Source organism: Microcaecilia unicolor, chromosome 13 (assembly GCF_901765095.1).
Source record: "Microcaecilia unicolor chromosome 13, aMicUni1.1, whole genome shotgun sequence".
In the NCBI taxonomy this organism is placed as follows: Eukaryota; Metazoa; Chordata; class Amphibia; order Gymnophiona; family Siphonopidae; genus Microcaecilia; species Microcaecilia unicolor.
Genome location: NC_044043.1, coordinates 24,834,817 through 24,861,872, shown reverse-complemented (window position 1 = coordinate 24,861,872; position 27,056 = coordinate 24,834,817). Strand labels below are relative to the sequence as shown.

Here is a 27,056-nt window from a genome sequence, read left to right as displayed (position 1 = left end):
CATGTTACTCTGTCCCCTGCCCCCTCCATTCATCCCTTTCCAGCATTTCCCCTCTCTGCCTGAGGCCTGCCCTGCAATCCATATCCATCCATGCCCATCTGTCCCCTCCATTCATCCCTATCCAGCAATTCCCCTTTCCCTGAGCCCTGCCGTCCCAATCCATGGCCATCCATGTTACTCTGTCACCTGCCCCCTCCATTCATCCCTATCCAGCATTTCCCCTCTCTGCCTGAGGCCTGCCCTGCAATCCATGCTCCTCTGTCCCCTGCCCCCTGCATTCATCCCTTTCCAGCATTTCCCCTCTCTGCCTGAGGCCTGTCCTGCAATCCATATCCATCCATGCCCATCTGTCCCCTTCATTCCTCCCTATCCAGCAATTCCCCTTTCCCTGAGCCCTGCCCTCCCAATCCATGGCCATCCATGTTACTCTGTCACCTGCCCCCTCCATTCATCCCTATCCAGCATTTCCCCTCTCTGCCTGAGGCCTGCCCTGCAATCCATGCTCCTCTGTCCCCTGCCCCCTCCATTCATCCTTTTCCAGCAAGTCCCCTCTCTCCCTTCCATGACCCCCCCTCGCATCCATGCTCCTCTCTCTCCCATGTCCCAGCCTGGCCCGCCCTCTTCTCCTCCCCCCCTTCGCATCCATGCATGCGTTTTTTTTTTCTTTTCTTCTTTTAAAATTTACCTCCGTGGCGGTTCCGGCAGCGAAGCGTCAGGGAAGGAGGCGGCGCTCCCGACGTCTAGGTTTCCCTTCGCTGTGTTCCGCCTTCTTTTGACGTCATCCTTGACGTCAGAAGAAGGCGGAACACAGCGAAGGGAAGGCTAGACGTCGAGAGCGCCGCCTCCTTCCCTGACGCTTCGCTGCCGAGCGATGCGATTGGTTGAGTGTCATTGCTCCGCCCTTGACGTCATCACGTTTGACGCGTGGGCGGGGCAGACACAATGCGATCTCACCCCCTTCACTTTTGGCTAAAAGAGGCTTCATAGAACGTTGGAGGTGCGTTTTATATAGAGAGATTGTGCCATATAAAAACCAAAAGTGCATTTCCAAGGTGAAGAGATAAACTTTGCTACATTCAAGTGTCCAAAACTCTACAATACCTTAGCCTATACAGATATCATACTTTAAAGAAAAAAGGGCTCTGGTTTGTGGGAGAACGCCTATGGACACAACAAGAATGCAATGCAAAGCGGCGAGAGTGCTTATTACCTGTAGACAACCACTGGAATCCTTTTCCATGATCGGAAAGAAGCCACATTCTCCAGCTCCTTGTCTGTGATCCAGACTGGAACCAGCAGCTTCTGAGGGTAACTGGGACACAGCCTGCAGAAGAGAATAGCAATATTTGGGTTACAGAAGACACGTACAGCCCTCAGATCTCGTTACTTGCGCCAAAGCCACATAGCAGCTTCTTTCCCTAGCTCTGGCTGTATCAGGCAGCAAGACGGGGTTTGTAGACTGTACCAGAGCACAAGGTCGGTAGACCTGTAAGAAAGGAGAAAGGAAAAGGGGAAGGGATTTGATATACCGCATTTATGTAGTATACTTTTGTTTTTTTAATACCTGAAACAATGGAGGGTTAAATGACTCCTATGGTCACAAGGAGCTGTAGTGGGAATTAAACTCAGTTCCCCTGGTTCTCAGATCACTGCACTAACCTCTACCACACTGTGTCCCTCTATAATAGTATTTATTATTATTTCTTCATTTGATATACTACCTTTACATAGGTGAGCTCAAAGCGGTTTACAAAAGAAAACAAAAGAACTTCACACAATTGACAGAAAATAAACATACCAAAATATCAAGAGTTAATTAAAATACAAGCATATCGTCAGATCCACCGCTGGTAAAGCTGTGCAAAAGGAGAGCTTCTTTAGCCTCAGTGAATTCTCACTGACTACAGATAGTGTCACTTTGCTTACTCATCAGCGGCAAAGATCACCCTCAACTCCAATTATAATGTGGCACATGCAGATGCTCAGAAGCACCTCTGACTGACACAAAAAAAGCAAAGGGCCCTGAATCATTTGCAACATCTCCTCGCACAAAGCTGTCCCAAGACAATCTACAGGCACTCTATGCACAGAACAAAAAGTTACTGCGGAAACTTGCAAGTACAGCCCCCAGGGTTCACTGCACCCTCACACATGGTTTTCTGTACATGCAATAATCCAGCATTTACGTCAGTTGTTTCCAAACTGTGGGTCAGGAACTTAAATAGGGTCACCTCATCATAGGAGGAGAGGGGCTTGTCAGGGAGGCAGTCAATGACTGCAACCCTGAGTGGCAGCGGGTAGAATAGACAGATGGAGTGAACTTCAAAGTAGGGTTACCATTTTTTGTCCTCATAAAAAGAGGACACTTGCCCCGCCCCTTTCACGTCCCCCTGCCCCGCCCCTTTCACGCCCCCTGTCCCGCTCCCTTTCACACACTCGCCCCGCCCCTGACGCATATTCCCCTCCCCCGGTCACCCCCCTCCTCCCCCATCACCTTCCCTCCCCCGTCATCTCCAAGAAGTATCACTTCTTTACTGGGTAACTTGGCAGCTTTGCAGTAACGGTGTTATTTTAGCAACAAAAAGGTGTCTTTTAATTTTCGTTTCTATGTTTTATTGCTGTTGATTACTGACGTTACCGACACCCCTCAGACAGTTCACCCTAACCCCGGAGCTCTCACACTGCCTGCCTCTCTGAAGCGTTTTAGAATGCACTGCTGCAGCCTAAAAGCGTCCAAAGTCCGGGAGTCGGACCCGCTAGCATCGCGACGACTACACAAACTTTACAGCAGCCGGCCAATCACACAACAGCTCCCGCCTTCCTCTCCTCTGATTGGACGCAATGTTCAAGGCCACCAATAGGAGCAGCTTCTCCAAGGTCCTGGGGGAATCATTGTAGGCTGTAGCTAAGTGGGCTGTTGGAGCGCGAGGCCTGCGCAGGCTCCTACTTGACGTTAGCGGCGTTCTCTACGACAGCGGTGGGGAGGACGGACTGGGGAGCGCTATTGCCGGTCTGTGCAGGCTGTGCACGCCCTCCCGCACGCACGTTTGTCCAGAAATCCGGACAAACGTGCGTGCGGCCAAAACCCGCCGGACGCCCCGGACATGCCCTCAAAAAGAGGACATGTCCGGGGAAATCCGGACGAATGGTAACCCTACTTCAAAGGATGAGAAGCAGTGAGATTGCGGTAGGAGGAGAACATTCCACAGGGCACACGAGAAGGGGAGGGAAGAAGGGGGAAGGAGGGAAACAGAGATGAGATTGGAGACATCCCGGAAGCGTTTGCATGGATAAGACGGGGACATGTGTGGGGGGGGGCCTGGATTGGGATTGATGTCTCCGGTGGATAGTAGAAGGAGCAAGAGAGTGCGGAGGAGGGTGGGGGAGGTAGGGCGACGAAGGCAACGAACACGGGATGAGCTTAGTAGGAATGGGGATGGGCTAATGGCAGGAAGGAAGTGTTGAAGGTTGAGAGCTAGGAGGGAGATGGTGAGGTAGTGAGGAACAGGGGTGGGTAGGGTAATGAAGGTACTATTTACATAATAAATAACTGCTTAAATAATGTTATAATTGATTCATATTTCAGTTACCTGTTATTATTTGCTGATTGCACCTTTTCTGTTCATTGTTCTAATTTTTCATGACAATAAACATTTTTAGTTTATTGCCACTGCTTGTCTGGACTGACTAAGAATCCTGGTGGTTTGTGCGTTGGGTCTGTGGGTGCTTTCTAGGAATTGTGGAACCTCTGGGAGTGTGGTCCCAATAACCTAGGACTCACTGGGGATAATTTGAGAGCAGGGAATTCGCCCAGAGGCGGTTGGGGACAAAGTTGGTGGGAAGATGGTGCTAGATTAGAGTACAAGTGGCAGGTGCAGGCGGACCTGAGTTATGCTGGGGATAGACCCTCTAAGTGGCAACAGAGTAGCTCTAGGCAGGTGGATAGGCGTTTCGTGAAAAGCCCTTAGAGGGGGGAGGGGACTGGGGGGGGGGAGGGGATTTTAAAGGAGCTCAAATCCTGCAATAACACCCCCTGCTCGAATGACAGCCAGATTCCACCTGGGTCAGGAGCTGGCTGTAAAGCACCAAGAGAAAGCCAAGACACAACGTACTGAACATTCCAGCTGCCCTGATCCCTTAAAGGGGACAGTTCACTTGAACCACTTTGCTCTCTGTCTCCTTCCACTGGTAGATGGACATAACCCATTAGTCTGGACTGAACTGGTCTGGTCAAAAAGGAAGCACTGATTTAAATGTTCAGTTTGGTGACAGAATTGGAAGTCTTTTAAATCAAACACACGCAGAACTCAGTTATTCAATTTTCATGTTGTTTCCCCAAGTGATACAGAAGAGAAAATAAAATATATGTAGTAAGAGAGCAGATGTGTTACGAAATGCCTCAGTTTCCCTATTCACAAGTGTTTTGACGTTTGCTGCTTGTTTTTAAATAGTGACTAGGAGATTTTCTAGTGAATTAAGTCGGGACCCACAGTTTAAAATATATCTAGAAGATAAATGGAGGGAATTTGAGGAGCACAATAATGGTCATAAATAGCAAGCAGGCTTGTATTGGGAAACAGCTAAAGTAGTAATGAGGGGGGAGATTATAGCCTATAGAGCTAGAGCTAAGAAAATGAGGGATAAAGAAATTTTGCGTCTAGAAAAGGAAATTAGAGCCAGAAGGATGGAGTTTGGACTAACGGCTACAGAAGAAAAGAAAAGGGCACTATTCACTTCCCAAAGAGAGCTGAATGAGTTACTTCATCAGAGGGCAAAAAAGTCGCAATAGTACTACAAGCACCAGCTTTATCGGTATGGGAACAAGGCAGGGACACTATTGAGCAGGTTAGTAGGAGGGAGGGGTGGTCCCTCTCGGATTCTGCAAATAAAGGATTGGGGGGGGGGCAATTAATGAGGGGAGAGAGAGAGATTTTAGAGCGCTTTCGGGAATATTATAAGGCATTGTACGAGACCCCAACAGATGTCATTCAGGATAGTGACATGTACTTGGCAAACCAGGCGTTGCCGAGAATCTCGGAAGCGCAAAAAGAAGCGTTGAATGGGCCCATAGTGGAGGGGGAGCTAATGTTAGCATTGCAACAGAGCCCAGCTCATAAAGCACCGGGGCCAGATGGTTATAGTATTGCTTTCTACAAACTGTTACAGGAGCAGGTGACTCCTCCTTTGCTCAACCTTTTTAACACCATGGTAAATTCAGGATCAATACCAGACTCCCTTAATATTGCTAAGGTCATAGTGTTATTAAACCCAGGTAAGCAGCGGACAGAAGTGGGGTCCTACAGGTCCATATCTTTGTTAAACAATGATATTAAGCTTTATGCTAAGATACTGGCAAATCGGCTAGCCAGGGTACTCCCGGATCTAGTAGCAACTCCACAGGCAGGGTTTGTGAAGGGGAGGTTAGTGGTGAGTAATATTAGAACCTTGCTCGCCTCCCTGGAGATAGTGGAGGCACAGAAAAGGCCTTCTCTGCTGGTCAGTTTTGACGCAGAGAAGGCCTTCGATCGAGTAGTATGGAACTTTATGTTTGCGGTTATGGCTAAGGTGGGGATAGAAGGGGCCTTCAGTGATGCGGTGGGAGCGCTTTATTTGAACCCGTAGGCATATGTTTGGCTGAATGGGGAGCAATCAGCACTGTTTCCGATCAGACGAGGCACACGACAGGGTTGTCCCCTATCTTCATCACTGTTTGTCCTTGCCCTAGACCCACTGATTAGAGAAATAATTACCCACCCCGAAGTGAAGGGAGTAGATTGGGGGACGAGCACATTCAAAGTTTCTGCATTTGCGGATGATATCTTAGTGCATATTACACAGCCTAAAAGATCGTTAGAGGCATTGTTGGAGCTTTTCCAGGAATATGGAGACTTTGCAGGTTTTAAAATAAATTACACTAAATCTCAGGCGCTAAAGGGAAGTGCTGAGGTACGTGGGATGTGGAGGGGTGCGTTCCCATTAAAGTGGGCCTCTGAGTCGCTTCATTATTTGGGAGTGCGAATATCTATGCAGACCTCTACTACTACTACTATTTAACATTTCTAGAGCGCTACAAAGTGTACGCAGCGCTGTACAAACACAGAAGAAAGACAGTCCCTTTACAATCTAATAGACAAAAAGTAAAGCATTTAAATTTAAAATATTTAAGCAGTCAAGCACAAGAGAACAGTCACAGAAGGACTGAAGATGTTGAAGGGTGGTCAGTGTGATTAGGTGTAACTCTGGTTGGAGTAGTGGGAGAAGGTGATAGAAGAATAGAAATGGGTGAGGTAAAGTAATGAGTGGGTTGATAGGGAGGTTATATAAGACATGTCACTCTAGGGGTGGGTGGGTAGAGGGGTAGGGTGGGCGGGATTAAGTCTAAAGCAGGAGAAGGTATTCTCTGCAGCCTATCTGTGAGATGGAAAATGCTCTCTGAAGCTGCTGCTATAAGTTGTTAGTTTTCTCTCCCTGAAAGAGATCCAAGACCTCTGCACTACATTGTCTCAATATCACTAGTTTGCTGGAGGCTATGAAGGGAAGATTGGGACGATGGAAGGCACTTCCTTTGACAATGCATGGGAGGATACAATTATTTCGGATGGTGGCGTTTCCCCGGTGGCTCTATACATTTCAAGGACTCCCTTTGAGGTTAAAGGGTAAAGACCTATGACAGATTTATGCATGTGTGTGTAGATTTGTATGGAGAGATGCAAAACCTAAACTCCCACTGCATATACTGATGGGTTCATGGGTTACAGAGGGGATGGGGTTGCCAGACTTTCGTCGTTATAACCAAGCCTGCTTGCTGAGACACTTGGGAGATTGGTTATTGGATAGAGAAGATTACACGCACAGGGGGATGGAACAGGAATACTTCAAACCATACCATTTATACTATTTGATACAGTGCCCACGGGGAGCAGTCCCGGCTTGCAAGGGAAGTAGTGTATTGCTTGAACCACTTAAGGGTATTTGGAGGGACTTAGTTCGACACTGGGGAGTAGCAGCAGACACCACAGACCTGCTACCACTACAGGGTAATCCTCAATTCACACCAGGATCTGAATCAAAAGTATTCAAGAGATGGGCAGAGCTGGGGATCACACAGTTAGAGCATGTTCTTAGTTCTCAGGGACAACTGCTGAGTTTGGGGGCTCTGGGGGTGGGTATAAACACTAGCCACACCTTTGCATATGGTCAGTTGGCTCACTATGTCCGCTCTTTAGATCAGAGTAAACTGGGAGCTGGGAATGGACGGAGGATCAGGGAATTCTTTGGATCAATTCCGGGAGATAGGCTGTCGGTTTCAGGCCTGCAGAAGGCCCTTTGAAAGATAGGGGGGGGGGGGGAAAGATGTGGGGCATATTTGCCGGAGGTGGAATCATGATTTACAACAGCCCAACCAGCAAATTGATCTTAGGAAATTGGCGGCCCGCATACCCTCCCTAACAAGAAACGCCACATTACGGGAATGTCAATACAGAATTTTATATAGGGCGTACATGTCTAAGCCCCAGGTGTTTAAAATTGGAGGTGTCCCAGACCCGCTGTGTTCTAACTGTAGGCAGGGGGAGGTGACGTTGTTCCACTCCCTTTGGGAATGCTATAAGATTAAATCCTTTTGGAAGCAAATAGCTCACTACTTGGAACAGGTGGTAAAACATAAGATACAGTTTTCTCCCCTGGCGATATTGCTAGACAATTATGAAAGCCTGAAATTGACACACAAGGGGGCCCAGCAGTTTGTCCGAAAGGCCAGTATAATTGCGAAGAAGCTTATTATGAATAATTGGATGCAGGCTGAACCACGAGACTACTGGCATTGGAGAAACAAGTTGTATGAGTTGCTGCAGCAGGAGCGTAGGGTGGTGGGGTCCTCCCCAAAGAGAAGGAAAAAATTCTTAGACATATGGGACGGTTATATCCAATCGCTATCACCGAGGGCACGCAGTTTTGTGTTAAATAGATTATGAAGGATGTCAAGAAATATATATATATATATATTAAAAAGTTGTTTTTTTTTTTCACTTTTCTTTTCTTGGGGGGGGGGGTGGATTTTGGGGGGGAGGGAGGGGAGGAAAAAGAAGAACTGTTTTGTATAAAACTTTGCTGAAATGATAAGGTGCATTGTTATATCGAAAATTGTTCCAAGTTCTACCTGGTTGTTTTGAACCAAAATGTTGTACCTGTTTAATTAATAAAAGAAGATTTAAATTAAATAGTGACTAGGAAGACACAATGGCTCCACTGGCTTTCCACTAAATTTGGTGGCACTGCTCTGAAAATCCAGGCACTGTCTGATGCACCAAATGTGAGAATGAAAAACACAAACCCCTCTTTTGTACAAAACACCCTGGTTTCACATTCCTTGCTTATTTTTCCCTTTTTCCCCAAAGCTATTGCTCTTTTCTTATCACCCCCAACCCTAACACTTCCACACTAAGACATTTCTCATTTCCTCCCCACACGTCCCTTAAACTTGCACAGTACTGACTTTTCACTCCCCCCTCTAACTCCAACCTTGGGCTTATATGTCTACAGACCTGAGAACAATTGACGAAACAACTGTTTTCCGCAAATCTCTGAAGACTTATCTCTTCAACAAGGCCTACAATGAGAACCGATAGCCACACTAGTCCACCTCACCAACCCACTCAGTTAAGATAACCCACCTCCTATAATTACCCTACTCACCCCCTTCCTTCTTCTCTATTCCCTCACTTAATTTCTACACAACACTAAATGTATCTGCTATCCTGTAATGACAATGTTTACAAAACAATGTAAGCCACATTGAGCCTGCAAATAGGTGGGATAATGTGGGATACAAATGCAATAAATAATAATAATAATAATCTGTTATATAGCAGTACCACACGGTTCCACAGAGCAGTAAAGAAAGCATTTACTCACTTGTAACTGCTATTGATATCAGACGCCCTCCAGGCATTCTGCAGGTCAAATCCCATTCTCACCAATTCCATCTCAAAACGGAACTTCACGTGGTCTCCTGGAAAAGTGTAAGAGACCATTACATACGAATCAAGGAGCAGAAACATTAAGACGGCCACTACAGCAGATGGAGACAGGGCCGCCGAGAACCTAAGCTGGGCCCGGGGTAAGGCCGCCCCCTCCTCGACGACCTCGCCCCCCCCTCTGACGCCGCTGTTGCTGCAGTCCCCGGTCTCACCTGTCTGCCCTTGGCTCTGTCCGCCACCGGGCCCTCTGCATTAAAATCGGCAGTGCCTCAGCTGAGCTCCGTTTGGAAAGGCAGAGATCGCCTCCCTTCGGGCCTTCCCTCACTGTGTCCCACCCTCATCTGATGTAACTTCCGGTTTCCGCGAGGGTGGGACACAGGGAGGGCCCAAAGGGAGCGAGGCGATCTGCCTTTCCAAACCAATTTTAATGCAGGGGGCCACGTGGCGGACGGAGCAGAGGGCAGGAAGGTGAGTCTGGGGACTGCAGCGCCGGTGGCCTGATCCCGGCACCTGGCCCCCCTTGGAGGCCCGGAACCAGAGAATTTTGTCCCCCCTGCCCCCCCCCCCCCCCCCCGGCCCTGGATGGAGAAACCTTGGTTTCAATACAAGAGGACAGCACTGTTTAAAAAAAAAAAAAAAAAAGGAAAAAAGGACGTGGAGGGTGATGACTGCAGAAGAACAGAGATCTGGTAAAACATATGAGGGGAGCTGGTACTAATTTAAACATGAAACATTATAGTGGTAGAAAACCAAACAGGAAGAATCTCAACTAGTTTGACGGAACAGACCAACTGTTCTTTACCTGTCATTCACTACACTACCACAGAATGAAAGTGATGAATAATCTAAGGAAATACTTCTTTACAGAAGGGGAAGTGGATGTATGGAAGGTCGCCAAGTAAGGAGGACTGTATCTGAATTCAAGAAAGCATGGAACAGGCACAGGGAATCTCTAGGGAGATGCGGGAACAGTACAGATCAATAGTTGCAGTGAAGGAGTAGCCTAATGGTTACTGCAGAGGGCTTTAATCCTGGTGACCTGGGTCAAATTCCCACTGCAGATCCTTGTGACCTTGGGCATATCACTTAAACCTCCATTGCACCAGGTACAAAAACTTAAGATTGTGAGAATTGATTAGTAGTAGTGGTATAGATGGGAAGACTGAATAGGCCATATCCTATATAATAAAAGGTACCTCCAACATTCTGAAGCTGACTGCATGGCTGAGGCATTCCTGCTCTCTGTATCCATCTCCTGAATTGACATCAAGTACTTCCGGGTTCGTCACAAGCAGAAGTGACCAACCACACAAGGTTTCTCGGCTTCAAAATGTTGGAGGTGCATTCTATTAAATAGGATTGGTCAGTTCCTTGAAGCACAGCCAGAGCTCAGCGTCCTGCACAGTAACGCTCAAACACCAGAGAGAGAGGTGGGGGGCCTGACACCAGAGAGAGGGAGGGAGGGAGGGAGGGAGGGAGGGAGGACCTGACACCAGAGAGGGGGGGGGGGGGGGGGGAGGTATCTCTTGTCACACACACACTCTCTCTCACAGTCAATGTCTTTCTCTCTCTCACACACTGTCTCTCACTGTATCACATTCACTCTCTATGTGTCACACAGTCACTCACACACTCTCTTGGTCTCATACACTCAGTCTCACAGAGAGTCTGTGTCTCACACACACTCTCTCTCTCACACTGTGTCTCACATACGCACTTGCACACACTCTCATTCTCACACACACACTCTCTCTCTCACAGACACACAAGCACCCAGACTCACTCTCTCTCTCACACACACTCGCACATTCACTCTCTCTCTCACACACAGTCACTCTCACAAACATACACACTCCGAGGAAAAGCTTGCTAGCGCCCGTTTCATTTGTGTCGGAAACGGGCCTTTTTTACTAGTAGTCTCAATAAACCATCATTTTCCATGTTACCATTTGGATTGGTGAATCCCACTTGTGAACAGGCCTATGCTAAGAGAACCCAGCAGATTAGGTGAGATGAGACCGACACACATTATCAAAGCAATTTTTTTTTTAACAAACTTTTGTTGCAGTGAAGTGCAAGAACAATTCACCAGAAATAGCAGATACACAATTGTTTCTTCAATGAATCTAGCTAACAATCAATGAACAATCCCAGACTTCTACCTACAGATAGTAGGGTTAAATGGTCAGTATTCTCGATGGAGAAAAGTAGTTAGTGGGGTTCCCCAGGGGTCTGTGCTGGGACCGCTGATTTTTAACATATTTATAAATGACCTAGAGATGGGAGTGACTAGTGAGGTAATTAAATTTGCTGATGACACAAAGTTATTCAAAGTCGTTAAATCGCGGGAGGATTGTGAAAAATTACAAGAGGACATTAAGAGACTGGGAGACTGGGCGTCTAAATGGCAGAGTCGTTTAATGTGAGCAAGTGCAAAGTGATGCATGTGGGAAAGAGGAACCCAAATTATAGCTACGTCATACAAGGTTCCACGTTAGGAGTCACAGACCAAGAAAGGGATCTAGGTGTTGCTGTTGATGATACGTTGAAACCTTTTCCTCAGTGTGCTGCGGCACTTAACAAAGCAAATAAAATGTTAGGTATTATTAGGAAAGGAATGGAAAACAAAAATGAGGACGTTATAATGCCTTTGTATCGCTCTATGGTGCGACCGCACCTCGAATATTGTGTTCAATTCTGGTCACCGCATCTCAAAAAAGATATAGTGAAATTAGAAAAGGTGCAGAGAAGGGCGATGGAAATGATAAAGGGGATGGGGACGACTTCAGAAAAGATGGCTGAGGGGAGATATGATAGAGGTCTATAAAATAATGACATCCATCTTGTTTTGATAATACGGGTTTCCCCACCACTCCATCGGGACGTTTTGCAAGGACGTCCTCAACAAAACTTGGGTGTCCCTTTCGATTATGCCCCTCTTGGTGTGTCTCGAGGACTAGGTTGAGAACTCCTGGGGCTAGAGGCTTGGCAAAGGTGAAAAGGAGGGTGGGGCTATGGGGAAGAGTGGGAAAGAATGGGGTTCTTCTCATATGTTCAATGAGGATTCACTTGTTGAACATCTGGTTTGACAAATGTACTAAATAAAAGTGGTGAAAAAGTAGCTAATAGAGATTTTTGTTTCAATAATTTTTGATGACCATCTGTAAATATAAAACAAGCAGTCTGCAGAGCATACAGAAACTGTAAATACAGCAATAAAAGAACCAAGTACAGGTCTGGTCATCAAACCTTTTTCATTTCCATCCCCCCCCCCCCCCCTCATTCTAATAAAGATTTTTAAAATATTGTGTTCTAGGATGGTGAAGATCACCCACATGTATATTGAAATCACCAAGCACAAGATTAATCACATAACAGTATCTGCTAAAGTATGATAAATTGTATTCCATGCACTAGAATTTAAGGAGGGTGGACAGGAAAAAAAAAAAGATGATTGCTCTCTACTCTGATTTATCTTGATTACAAAGAACCTTAGGATAGCTGGGTGTTCAGAAACCAGCAGATCTCGTGGTAAGATAATCACAACCCCACACCCCTTTTTAAAGGACTAGGACAGAGTGATCACGTGACGCCATGTGGGAGAGTAGTCGTAGGTGATTGACTCTCCAGCCCCGATCCTAGCCCCTCGAGAATCAGGCCAAGTTTTGGTCCCAAAAATAGCGGGCAGTGCAAGCAGAACGGAGGCGGCATACAATGGGCACGGAATACCAAAGGAAACTGAGGTGATGGCGATGAAATCAGGACAAAAAGAGAAGCTCCGCAGTAAGCCGCCAGAAACCAAGATGGCGGCTTCGCCGAGCTCTGCGGGCTCGTCAGTTTCATCAACGTGGGTGGCCAAAATAACGTTGGAAATGTCGGCGGTACTGGAGAAGATGCTGGAGCGAAGATTGACACCAATTGGTACAAAACTGGAGCAGCTACATACCCGTATAGAAGATCTGACACGGGAATGTGTAGCATTTCAAACCAGAACCAGTGTGGTAGAGGACAGAATGGTGGAGGTCGAGAATATGCAAAAGAATGTGCAACAAAAGATGCACCTGCGCCTGGTAGGATTCCCAGAAAGTGTGAGAGCTAAGGGTCCCATTCAACTAGAGCATTCCCTTGATAACAGCAGCATTTAGCTGACACTTTGGGAGATAAGCACCCCCACAGCTGGAGGCAGGGTTGGCCTCAAACATAAGGAATACCACTTATTTCTAACTTTGCAGGTGCTGGAACTGAACCAAAAACTCCTGCAAAGGAAAGGTTTAATTCTGACCTCTAAATCCCCAAACTTCTCAACTAGCTGGTTTTTTAGGTGAGCTACCTGATAATCTCTTTAAATTTTAATGCTTATTGCTTAATAATTTTAATTAGCACTGTGAAACATCTCTCTCTTTCTTTCTGGCTTTCTTTCTGTTCCTGCCAAACTCTGATAGAGAGGAACTGCTATAATTATTGGGAATATTTAGACTTAGTGAAAAGGAAAGTTAGCAATATCTAGGGCAGTTTTAAAAGTTAAATCAAGTGAAAATTCTTGCTCAGACTGGAGCATTTGGGTCCATTCAACTAGAGCATTCCCTTGATAACAACAGCATTTAGCTGACACTTTGGGACTTATAATCCCACCCTCCCACCCCAGGGTTTGCCACTCATTTATAGACAAACCAAACCTCATTAACTTTACTCAATCATACACAGGCAGTCTTGCAGGCTGTTACTCCAACATAGTACACCTGTTCATACCCATTTCAACCAATCAGGATGACTTTTATTCTCTGCAATAATTGTGATGCTTTAGTTTCAAGGCCAATCATCTGGAGACTTAAAGCTTGTCCTATCTGTCTTCAGCTATCTACTTTAAAACAAGAGCTCTGTACAGTAATGCAAGAATTAGATGCAATTAAAGCAACTTATAGGACTGTGCACAATCATAACTTCTCACCACTGCCTCAAAGAATAAAACCACATAAGAACAGATGGTTCACAGTAGGCTCAAGCAGACTTCATCATGTGACACAGAAGCATCCGCCCGCACAAGTGTTACCACTACAAAATTCTTTTGCTCCACTACAGCACTGTGATGTTCCTGAAAATAAAAGTGAAGCGGAAAAAAAAGAAAAAGCAAGGAAGGGGGAACAAAAATATGAGAAGGTACCCAAAGAGAAAACACCCTCACAAATCACTAAAACCAAAACACATACTAGGAAATGTACATGGAAAGCAATGACCACAAATGCTCGCAGTCTAAGCAATAAAATGCATGACCTTCAAGCCCTGATTTTGGAGGCTGACTTGGACATAGTTGCAGTCACAGAGACATAGCTCAATGGTTCCCATGAATGGGATGTAAACATAACAGGCTATAATCTTTTTAGGAAGGATAGAGAGGGACGTATAGGTGGAGGAGTAGCTCTGTATGTGAGAAATGATATCCCAGCGACTGAAATGACAGGGAACTGGGGAAAGGAAGAAGCGATATGGATCACCTTAAAAAGAGAGGATAGAACCTTGGTCCACGTGGGTGTTGTCTATAGACCCCCGACACAATTGGAAGAACTAGATAAAGTGAATGATACATACCTGTAGCAGGTGTTCTCCGAGGACAGCAGGCTGATTGTTCTCACGACTGGGTGACGTCCGCGGCAGCCCCCACCAACCAGAAGAAGCTTCGCGGGCGGTCCGCACGCAGGGCACGCCCACCACGCATGCGCGGCCGTCTTCCCGCCCGTGCGTGACCGTTCCCGCCAGTTGAATGACAAGCAAAAATGATGAAACGCAACTCCAAAGGGGAGGAGGGAGGGTAGGTGAGAACAATCAGCCTGCTGTCCTCGGAGAACACCTGCTACAGGTATGTATCATTCACTTTCTCCGAGGACAAGCAGGCTGCTTGTTCTCACGACTGGGGTATCCCTAGCTCTCAGGCTCACTCAAAACAAGAACCCAAGTCAATTGAACCTCGCAACGGCGAGGGTACAACAGAAAATTGACCTACGAAGAACAACTAACTGAGAGTGCAGCCTGACCAGAATAAATTCGGGTCCTGGAGGGTGGAGTTGGATTTACACCCCAAACAGATTCTGCAGCACCGACTGCCCGAACCGACTGTCGCGTCGGGTATCCTGCTTGAGGCAGTAATGTGATGTGAATGTGTGGACAGATGACCACGTCGCAGCTTTGCAAATCTCTTCAATAGTGGATGACTTCAAGTGGGCCACCGACGCTGCCATGGCTCTGACACTATGAGCCGTGACATGACCCTCAAGAGTCAGCCCAGCCTGGGCGTAAGTGAAGGAAATGCAATCTGCTAGCCAATTGGAGATGGTGCGTTTCCCGACAGCGAACCCTAGCCTGTTAGGGTCGAAAGAAATAAACAATTGGGCGGACTGTCTGTGGGGTTGTGTCCGCTCCAAATAGAAGGCCAATGCTCTCTTGCAGTCCAATGTGTGCAACTGACGTTCAGCAGGGCGGGTATGCGGTCTGGGAAAGAATGTTGGCAAGACAATTGACTGGTTAAGATGGAACTCCGACACCACCTTCGGCAGGAACTTTGGGTGGGTGCGGAGCACTACTCTGTTGTGATGAAATTTGGTATATGGAGCATGAGCTACCAGGGCTTGAAGCTCACTGACCCTACGAGCTGAAGTAACTGCCACCAAGAAAATGACCTTCCAGGTCAAGTACTTCAGATGGCAGGTATTCAGTGGCTCAAAAGGAGGTTTCATCAGCTGGGTGAGGACGACGTTGAGATCCCATGACACTGTAGGAGGCTTGATAGGGAGCTTTGACAAAAGCAAGCCTCTCATGAATCGAACGACTAAAGGCTCTCCAGAGATGGTTTTACCTTCCACACGATAATGGTAAGCACTAATCGCACTGAGGTGATTCCTTACTGAGTTGGTCTTAAGGCCAGACTCTGATAAGTGCAGAAGGTATTCAAGCAGGTTCTGTGCAGGGCAAGAACGAGGTTCTAGGGCCTTGCTCTCACACCAAACGACAAACCTCCTCCACTTAAAAAAGTAACTCTTTTTAGTGGAATCCTTCCTAGAGGCAAGCAAGACACGGGATACACCCTCAGACAGACCCAACGCAGTGAAGTCTACGCCCTCAACATCCAGGCCGTGAGAGCCAGGGACTGAAGGTTGGGGTGCAGCAACGCTCCGTCGTTCTGCGAAATGAGAGTCGGAAAACACTCCAATCTCCACGGTTCTTCGGAGGACAACTCCAGAAGAAGAGGGAACCAGATCTGACGGGGCCAAAAGGGCGCTATCAGAATCATGGTGCCGCGGTCTTGCTTGAGCTTCAGTAAGGTCTTCCCCACCAAAGGTATGGGAGGATAAGCATACAGGAGGCCGGTCCCCCAATGGAGGAGAAAGGCAGCCGACGCTAGTCTGCCGTGTGCCTGTAGTCTGGAACAGAACAGAGGCAGCTTGTGGTTGGCCTGAGAGGCGAAAAGGTCCACCGAGGGGGTGCCCCACTCTCGGAAGATCTTGCGTACCACTCTGGAATGGAGCAACCACTCGTGCGGTTGCATGACTCTGCTCAGTCTGTCGGCCAGACTGTTGTTTACACCTGCCAGGTATGTGGCTTGGAGGAGCATGCCGAACTGGCAAGCCCAACGCCACATCCCGACGGCTTCCTGACACAGGGGACGAGATCCGGTGCCCCCCTGCTTGTTGGTGTAATACATTGCAACCTGATTGTCTGTCCGAATTTGAACAATTTGGCAGGACAGCCGATCTCTGAAAGCCTTCAGTGCGTTCCAGATCGCTCGGAGCTCCAGGAGGTTGATCTGCAGATCTTTTTCCTGGAGGGACCACAGACCCTGGGTGTGAAGCCCATCGACATGAGCTCCCCACCTCAGGCGAGATGCATCCGTCGTCAGCACTTTCGTGGGCTGCGGAATTTGAAATGGACGTCCCAGGGTCAAATTGGTCCAAATGGTCCACCAGAGCAGTGAAGTGCGGCAACAGGTGGAGAGACAGATGACATCTTCTAGATTCCCAGTGGCTTGAAACAACGGGGAAGCTAGGGTCCATTGAGCAGATCTCATGTGAAGATGAGCCATGGGAGTCACATGGACCGTGGAGGCCATATGACCCAGAAGTCTCAACATCTGCCGAGCTGTGACCTGCTGAGACGCTCTGGTCTGCGAAGCCAGGGACAGGAGGTTGTTGGCCCTCGCTTCGGGAAGGAAGGCCCGAGCCGTCTGGGTATTCAGCAGAGCTCCTATGAATTCCAGAGACTGGGTTGGCTGGAGATGGGACTTTGGGTAATTTATCACAAACCCCAGCAGCTCCAGGAGTTGAATAGTACACTGCATAGACCGGAGGGCTCCCGCCTCCGAGGTGTTCTTGACCAGCCAATCGTCGAGATATGGGAACACGTGCATTCCCAGCTTGCGTAGATACGCCGCTACCACCACGAGGCACTTTGTAAACACTCGTGGGGCCGAGGCGAGCCCAAAGGGCAGCACACAATACTGAAAGTGCCGTGCGCCCAGGCGGAATCTGAGATACTGTCTGTGAGCTGGCAGTATCGGGATGTGAGTGTATGCGTCCTTTAAATCCAGGGAACATAGGCCAATCGTTTTTCTGAATCATTGGCAGAAGGGTGCCCAAGGAAAGCATCCTGAACTTTTCCTTGACCAGATATTTGTTCAGTGCCCTTAGGTCTAGGATGGGACGCATCCCCCCTGTTTTCTTTTCCACAAGGAAGTACCTGGAATAGAATCCCAGCCCTTCCTGCCCGGATGGCACGGGCTCGACCGCATTGGCGCTGAGAAGGGCGGAGAGTTCCTCTGCAAGTACCTGCTTGTGTTGGAAGCTGTAAGACTGAGCTCCCGGTGGATAATTTGGAGGTTTGGAGGCCAAATTGAGGGTGTATCCTTGCCGGACTATTTGAAGAACCCACTGATCAGAGGTTATGAGAGGCCACCTTTGGTGAAAAACTTTCAATGTCCCTCCGACCGGCAGGTCGCCCGGCAGTGACACTTGGATGTCGGCTATGCTCTGCTGGAGCCAGTCAAAAGCTCGTCCCTTGCTTTTACTGGGGAGCCGAGGGGCCTTGCTGAGGCGCACGCTGCTGACGACAGCGAGCGCGCTGGGGCTTAGCCTGGGCCGCAGGCTGTCGAGAAGGAGGATTGTACCTACGCTTACCAGAAGAGTAGGGAACAGTCTTCCTTCCCCCAGAAAAACGTCTACCTGTAGTAGAGGCTGAAGGCTGCCGGCGGGAGAACTTGTCAAAAGCGGTATCCCGCTGGTGGAGCTGCTCTACCACCTGTTCGACCTTCTCTCCAAAAATATTATCCGCACGGCAAGGCGAGTCCGCAATCCGCTGCTGGATCCTATTCTCCAGGTCGGAGGCACGCAGCCATGAGAGCCTGCGCATCACCACACCTTGAGCAGCGGCCCTGGACGCAACATCAAAGGTGTCGTACACCCCTCTGGCCAGGAATTTTCTGCACACCTTCAGCTGCCTGACCACCTCCTGAAATGGCTTGGCTTGCTCAGGAGGGAGCTTATCCACCAAGCCCGCCAGCTGCCACATATTATTCCGCATATGTATGCTCGTGTAGAGCTGGTAGGACTGGATTTTGGCCACGAGCATAGAAGAATGGTAGGCCTTCCTCCCAAAGGAGTCTAAGGTTCTAGAGTCCTTGCCCGGCGGCGCCGAAGCATGCTCCCTAGAACTCTTAGCCTTCTTTAGGGCCAAATCCACAACTCCAGTCGTGAGGCAACTGAGTGCGCATCAGCTCTGGGTCCCCATGGATCCGGTACTGGGACTCAATCTTCTTGGGAATGTGGGGATTACTTAATGGCTTGGTCCAGTTCGCCAGCAATGTCTTTTTGAGGACATGATGCATGGGTACTGTGGATGCTTCCTTACGTGGAGAAGGATAGTCCAGGAGCTCAAACATTTCAGCCCTGGGCTCCACAACCACCGGGAAGGGGATGGCCGTAGACATCTCCCGGACAAAGGCCGCAAAAGACAGACTCTCGGGAGGAGAAAGCTGCCTTTCAGGGGAGGGAGTGGGATCAGAAGGAAGGCCCTCAGACTCCTCGTCAGAGAAATATCTGATGTCCTCCTCCTCTTCTCACCATCGGTATCAGACACAAGTTCACGGACCTGTGTCTGAAGCCGAGCCCGGCTCGACTCCATGGAACCACGGCCACGGTGTGAGCATCGAGAGGTAGACTCCCGCGTCCGCACCGGCGAAGCTCCCTCCGCCGACGTCGTCGGGGAGCCTTCCTGGGAGGTGACCGCAGTCGGTACCGCACGCGGCATCGATGTCGGAGACCTCACCCCGGGCAAGGGGCCAGCTGGCGCCTCACTCGATGGTACCGGTGGCGCAAGCACCCCCGGTACCGGAGGGGAAGGGCGCAACAGCTCTCCCAGGATCTCTGGGAGAACGGCTCGGAGACTCTCGTGCAGAGCGGCTGTGGAGAAAGACGTGGAAGCCGATGCAGGTGTCGATGTCAGAGTCTGTTCCGGGCGTGGAGGCTGTTCCGGGCTGTCCATAGTGGAGCGCATCGACACCTTTTGAACAGAGGGTGAGCGGTCCTCTCGGTGCCGATGCCTACTGGGTGCCAACTCCCTCGGCGACCCAGAGCTCTCGGTGCCGATACGGGAAGGGGACCGGTGTCGATGCTTCTTCGACTTTTTGGAACGAAGCATGTCACCGGAGCTTCCCGGCACAGACGAGGAGGACGTAGAATTCAGCCGTCGGGGCCGAGGCCAAAGAAGGTCGGTCTCGGGGGGGCTGTACCGCAGGAGCCCTCAGGGTAGGGGGAGACCCACCCGAAGGCTCACCGCCACCAGCAGGGGAATGGACAGCCCTCACCTGCACTCCAGTCGAAGCACCACCGTCCGACGACATCAGCAGAAGTGGAGGTCCTGGTACCACCGACGCCGACTTCCGATGTCTCAGCCCCGATGCAGAGGGTCGATGCACTCGATGCAGTCGCGGCCGAGGACGGAGGTCTGGACGCTGTCAACGTCAATGCACTCGATACTCCCGGTGCCGATGCCGACGAAGAGCTCGAGAACAAAACGTTCAACTGGGCCAATCTCGCTACCTGAGTCCGCTTTTGTAAAAGGGTGCACAGACTACAGGCCTGCGGGCGGTGCCCAGCCCCCAGACACTGAAGACACGACGAATGCCTGTCAGTGAGCGAGATTACCCGGGCGCACTGGGTGCACTTCTTGAAGCCGCTGGGAGACTTCGATGACATGGGCGGAAAAATCACGCCGGCGAGATCAAAACTCGTGATTGCGTAAGGCACCAAAAAGAGGGGGAGAAAAAATTCGACCCGAGGCCTCAAAAGGGCCTACCCCGAAGACGAAAAAAAACTGAAAATAGAGGAAAGGGAAAAAGACAGAAAAGGTCTTCTTCCGAAATCCTTTTTTTTTTTTTCTGTAGCGAAAAGTCAAAAGAGACGCGCGAGGTCAACTTAAGGTGCGCGAACGGCGTAACACGAGCGTACCAAGCGCGGACAAAAGAAGACTGGCCGGCACGAGCCTGTTTCGGGCGGGAAGACAGCCGCGCATGCGCGGTGCGCATCGGCGCACGAGGGCTAGCAAAGGCTTTTGCTAGTGAAGATTCCGATTGGAGGGGCTGCCGTGGACGTCACCCATCAGTGAGAACAAGCAGCCTGCTTGTCCTCGGAGAACTACATTTCTACTGAAGTGGAGATTGTCGGGAGAGATGAGAGGTGAATAAGTCTCAGATGGGACTCAGCAAAAAGGACCCTAATTGTGTTCGGGGGAACCAAACGTCACAGGCTGAGATGTGACCACAGACTAAGTAAAACCGTTACTATAAAGGAGAGGGAGTCTGTTAGATATGTTTTGTTCAGGTGTAGTTTAGTTGACAATGGTTGGTAATGGTAAGGAACACAGATATATAATACGGGAGGGAGACTTTGAAATAACGAGCAAGGGGAATGAGGGGAAAGGATGGGGGGGGGGGGCGTCAAGACGTGATGGTTCCCATATTGGGAACAATGGTACGGGGGATACAGGGTTGGGAGGGGGATGGGAAGGAGGGGAACGGGAGGGAAGGGGAGAGTTTCGATGGGGAAAGGCTGTGGAAATGTTATTACCTAATACAGTATGTCTAAAGGGACGATACAAGAAGAGGTGGAAAGGATCTGGGGGAAAAAAGCAGGAGACAGGGGGAAGATTAATCCGGGGAGGCGCTGGCTGGGACGCCTCTCAGGAAATAGATTGCAGAGAGCTTTGACATGTAACACTTTTGGATTGCTCAGCCAATGGTAAAGTTGGTATCCTGGAATGTCGGGGGTATTAATTCCCCGGTAAAAAGAACTAAAATATTACAACAACTGCAGAGAAATAAAATAGATATTGCTTTATTACAGGAGACACATCTTAACCAAGTAGAACGTGCTAAACTCAAAAATTGGTGGGTAGGAGACTGTGTGGCCGCAGCAGCCCTGGGTAGGAAAGGAGGAGTGGCAGTACTAGTTCGCAAGGTGGTGGCAGCGACCGTCCAGCCTATATTCATTGATCCGGAAGGCAGGTTTTGTTTAGTAAAGTTAGAATTACAAGGACAAAAAATTCTACTTTGCAACATATATGCACCAAATCAATATGATAAAAAGTTTTACACTACTGTGGCAAACCACCTACTTGGTCATTCAGGGGCCCATTTAATAGTGGGAGGGAACTTCAATACGGTGTGGGATCCACAAATAGATAGCTCACAAGGAGCACGATGAGACATTGGGGAGTCAAATAGGGGATTGAGGCGCTTGGGGTCTAGTGGACGTTTGGCGGCTGTTGCACCCTACAGAAAGAGACTACACACATTTATCACGGGCACATTCCACGCATACAAGGATTGACTATATACTTATTTCAAAAGGAGTGTTTGATAATTCTCAACAGTAGAAATCGGATCATATACGATCTTGGACCATGCATGGGTGTTCATGGACTGGAAAATAAGCACTAAGTCTAGAAACAGCTACTTTTGGAGGTTCCCCATTGAGCTTTATAAGGATATAATATTTAAAAAGAAAATAATGGAGTGCTAGCGCGACTATGTCTCCCAGAATAGGGACCATGTAGAAGACCCGATTTTATACTGGGATGCTGCAAAAGCGGTGTTACGCGGGGAAATTAATCAGCTATACGCATTATGTGAAGAGGGCGAGAAACAGGGAGACCTTGAACCTAAGCTCACAAATCTGCAAGGCTAGAAGGCAATTTGGTCAGACACACAGTGAAGCTCATAGGATGCGGCTACTGGAGCTGCAGGTGGAACTAAATGTACTGTTGCATCAGAGAGCATCTAAATCCCAAGTTCATTATAAATATAAATTATATCAACACGGAAATAAAATGGGTCGATTATTGGCTAGACTGGTGAAGCCCGAGGGGGGGAGGGTTCTCCAGCTGAAAGATGAACAGGGCAGGGCAGTACGGACAGATGAAGATATCTGTGGGGTCTTTCACAAGTACTATAGTCAGTTATATGACAGGCCTCAGGAGCAGGGGATACCGGAACAGATGTATCTGGGTAATCTAGATCTACCGTTATTGACGCAGGCGGATTCGGAGAAACTAAATAGACCGATACAGGAAGAGGAGGTGGCCTTAGTAATAGCCAGAGGCGCTCTGTTCAAGACCCTGGGCCCGGATGGGCTTCGAATGGAATTTTATAAACTGCTGAGAGAAGATATCACGGTAACGTTGACTAGATATTTCAATAGTTTGGTCGATGGGGAAAGGCTGACGCCTTCTCTGGCCCTGGCACAAATAGTAGTTTTGCCAAAACCAGGTAAAGACCCAACCAGACCAGAGTCATACCGGCCTATATCATTATTGAATGTGGAAGCGAAAATGTTGGCTAAAATCATGGCCAACCGTTTGGCTGGAGTCTTGCTGGACCTGATACATGAAGTACAAGTAGGATTTGTAGAGGGGAGAACGGTAGCAAAAAACGTAAGGAAAATATTGTCAGCATTGGAGACCCGTAAAAGGCATAATACGCCAGCAATGCTTATCAGCTTTGATGCCGAAAAGGCATTTGACAAGGTCCATTGGGAATTTTTGTTTGCGACCCTGAAGGCATATGGGTTTAAGGGTCGATTTCTGTCAGCGGTTCGGGCTCTATATCATACCCCCCAGGCTACTGTTTTAGTAAATGGACTGGAATCGCAGACCTTCCCTATCCTTCGAGGCACTAGACAGGGCTGCCTGCTCTCGCCTCTGTTGTTTGTCTTAGCCCTAGACCCCCTCGTCCGCGATGTCATAGGCAGTGCCTTAGTGAAAGGGGTGCGAGTGGGTAGTTGTGAATTCAAGATTGCAGCCTTTGCTGATGATCTACTGGTGCTGTTGACAGACCCATGGGAATCTTTTATAGCTCTAATGGACATTTTGAGAGAATACGATGATTACGCAGGCCTGAATCTCAACCTAGTCAAGTCAGAAGCGCTGGCCTCCTCTGAGGAGGTGAAACAGCTTTGGAATGGGGACTTTCCGTTAGGGTGGACAGAAGGTTCCTTTAATTATTTGGGCATAAGGTTGGCTCTAGACCCAGAACTACTATATTACCTTAACATAAAGGCTCTGATGAGAGAAGCAACGATTCAGCTGGAGAATTGGGAGGACCTCCCATTATCATTGCGAGGCAGGATAAACCTAGTTTAGATGATTATATTTCCCCGCTGGCTCTATGTGCTGCGGATGTTGCCTCTTCGCCTTATGCAAAAAGACCTGAAGAAAGTGTACGTGACTTTCAGTAAGTTCTGTTGGGCGAAAAAGAAGCCAAAGCTAAGGTATTCATATTTAGTAGGGAGCTGGAAGCAGGGGGCCCTTGGGATACCCGATCTCCACATGTATAATCAAGCCTGTTTACTGCGCCATGTAAGAGATTGGTTCTGCCAGACCAATGTGTTTACGCCACTAGATATGGAATGAGAATATTTTGTCCCATATGACTTCATCTCATTGTTACATCAACCCCAGAAACAACTCCCACGACATTTTAGAAACTGTGTGCTACTTATTCCCTTCAGCAGGACGCGTGGAAAGGGTTAGTGAAGAGATTGGGGGGGGGGGGGAGCCCTGTAGTGTCTGACCAATTGGCCATTAGGGGGAACCCGGCCTTTGAGCCGGGCAGAGAAAATCCAATATTTATAATATGGGAGAGAAATGGAATTAGGAGACTGGAGCACCTAATGGGGAGGGAAGGAGAGTTAATGGGTTGTGAAGAGTCGCAGAACCGGGTAGGAACAACTTGGGGAAAACCGATTTGCCTACGCCCAAATCAAACACTACATGGCAACATTAGATCAGACTAAGCTGAGAGTAAATCTGGGACGGAGAATAAGAGAATTTTTTCAGGAAATGGAAATTACAGGGTTGTCAGTGTCAGCACTCCATAAAGCATTGATAAAGCGGGGCCCTCCAAGAAGCTAAGCAGCTATTAAGGATAAAAGGGAACAAGAGTCTGGGAACCCCCTGGGAGGATGGGAAATTGGAAGCACGCTGCAAAGTATTCTAACCCTCAGCTCAGATGAAAGGCTGAGAGAGTGTGGATATAGGGTAATAATGTGTGCCTGTATGTCAGGGCAGCAGCGGTCCTATATGGTTCCTTCACAGGGAGCTAGCTGTGTAACATGTAGTCACTCTCCACACTCACTTTTTCATGCATTTTGGGCATGTACCAGGGTGAGGGCCTTTTGGGAGCGAGTCAGGAGATTTATAGTCCAGTTATTGGGGGCGCCAGTGACAGGAACATGGGATCACTTCGTTCTAGACACAGAGAGCTTTTCAGGCACACTTGGCAGGGGCATGCTCTTTATGCCGTAAATTGAGCTTGGTAGCTCGGAAGACCATATTACAGTATTGGACAGTTTTGGAGACACCGGCATACTGGCACTGGAGAAACCAAGTGCACCTGTTAGCAACATGGGAGGCACGAGAAGCTAGGGGCTCCCCAAAGCAGCATGTATAGTACCTTCAAATCTGGGATCCCTATCTGAGGTCGCTGAGCCCTAAAGGACGCAGTCTGCTCCTTAACCGGAATATTACAATGCCCCAGAACTAGAGAAGTAGACACTCCTAAATTTATATAGAGTAACCATAAGCCTAAGGGGGGTGGGGAGAGGAGGGGGAAGGGGAAGAGGGGGAGGATCCTCCTGGACTATCTGAACACAAGTTCAGGAGGATAGTTAGAGGGAGGGGGAAGAGGATTGGTATATGGAGAGAGGGGGGGATAGGTGGGGAGGGGGGAATTGACTTAAGTAATGGACCGTAGCATGGGCTGATACCTTTGGGATGTATCCGGACTTCAGCAGCTATATTTATTACACAAAGGAGGATGTATATGATTATCTGGAAGACCCTAAAGTTGCGTTGTATTGGGTTAAAAGGGGGGGGGGGATTGGGGGAGGGGGGAGGAGGGGGAAAATTTGTTTAAAAACTTGGTTGACGAGACTATTATATAACTCTTGCGGGAAGCTTTTGGTTATTAGCTAGAAGTAAATGTAATGTGTTGGATGTTTAAAGCTTGGAAATTCAATAAAATTGTTGAAAAGTAAAGGACTAGGACAAGAAAAGTACAGAGTAGCCAGACGATAGTTAAGATTTAATTCTAAAAAATGCAGGGTCAATCATTTGGGCTGCAAAGACCTGAAGGAGTAATACAGTATAGGGGGTGAACTACTTCTGTGCATGAAAGAAGAGAGGGACTTGGGGATGATCATTTTTGATTACTCTAAAATGGCCAAACAGGTAGAAAAGGTGACAGCAAAAGCCAGAAAGATGCTTGGGTGCATAGGGAGAAGAATGGCCAGCAGAAAAAAAAGGAGGTGATAGTGCCTCTGTGTACAGTTCTGGAGATCACAACTTAACTACTGCAACTCCCTGTACTCAGGTTTGCCACTTTACTCCCTAAAATGTCTTCAGCTTGTACAGTCTACCATGGTCTGTCTGTCTTCATAACTCAAGGCCTTTTGATCACATCACTCCTCTTCTTCAAACAAAACACCAGTTACCCATTTCAGCTTGCATGAAGTTCAAAATGCTCACACTGGCTTTCTCAAGAAAAATGTCAGGAAGTATTTTTTCACGGAGAGAGTGGTGGATGCTGTAATGCTCTCCCGCGGGAGGTGGTGGAGAGAAAAACGGTAACGGAATTCAAACATGCGTGGGATAAACATAAAGGAATCCTGTTCCGAGGGAATGGATCCTCAGAAGTTTAGCTGAGATTAGGTGGCAGAGCCGATGGTGGGAGGCGGGGCTGGTGGTTGGGAGGCGAGGATATTGCTGGGCAGACTTATACGGTCTGTCCCAGAGCCAGTGGTTGGGAGACAGGGATAGTGCTGGGCAGACTTATACGGTCTGTGCCCTGAAAATGACAGATACAAATCAAGGTAAGGTATACACAAAAAGTAGCACATATGAGTTTATCTTCTAGGGCAGACTGGATGGACCATGCAGGACTTTTTCTGCCGTCATCTACTATGTTACTATGTAATGAGTGGCGTGGAACAGTTACACATGAAGCAACTGTTTACGCCTTCCAAAAATACAGGGTGCATGCAATGAAGCTAAAAAGTAGTAAATTTAAAACAAATCGGAGAAAATGTTTCTTCACTCAACGTGTAATTCAACTCTGGAATTCGTTGCCAGAAAATGTGGTAAAGGCGGTTAGCTTAGTAGAGTTTAAAAAGATTTGGACGGCATCCTAAAGGAAAAGTCCATAAACCATTATTAAATTAGACTTGGGGAAAATCTACTATTTCTGGGATAAGCAGCATAAAATGTTTTGTACTTTTGGGGGGATCTTGCCAGGTATTTGTGACCAGGATTGGCCACTGTGGAAACAGGATGCTGGGCTTGATATCCCAGTATGGCAATTACTTACTAGTAAAAAAGGCCCGTTTCTCACACAAATGAAATGGGCGCTAGCAAGGTTATCATGTAATGGCGATTATGTTTTTAAGGGAACCGTTAGGAAAAATGTTCTGTCATGTTAAGTAACAAATGGGAAGGGTGTATAAAGCGAATGCTACATACCTGTAGAAGGTATTCTCCGAGGAC

At 48.2% G+C, this 27,056-nt stretch overlaps 1 protein-coding gene across 3 annotated transcripts in view; it reads right to left on the bottom strand.

Annotated features, from left to right (window-relative positions):
• The window catches only part of MTMR4 (myotubularin related protein 4), a 314,547-nt gene that overhangs the window by 157,615 nt on the left and 129,876 nt on the right, over positions 1-27,056 (bottom strand). For all 3 annotated transcript variants that reach the window (XM_030222077.1, XM_030222079.1, XM_030222076.1), the window contains 2 exons: positions 8,914-9,010; positions 1,211-1,324 (listed from right to left, as the gene is read on the bottom strand). In XM_030222077.1, coding sequence (XP_030077937.1) covers positions 1,211-1,324; positions 8,914-9,010 — 211 coding nt within the window. The remainder of the gene's footprint in view (positions 1-1,210; positions 1,325-8,913; positions 9,011-27,056) is intronic.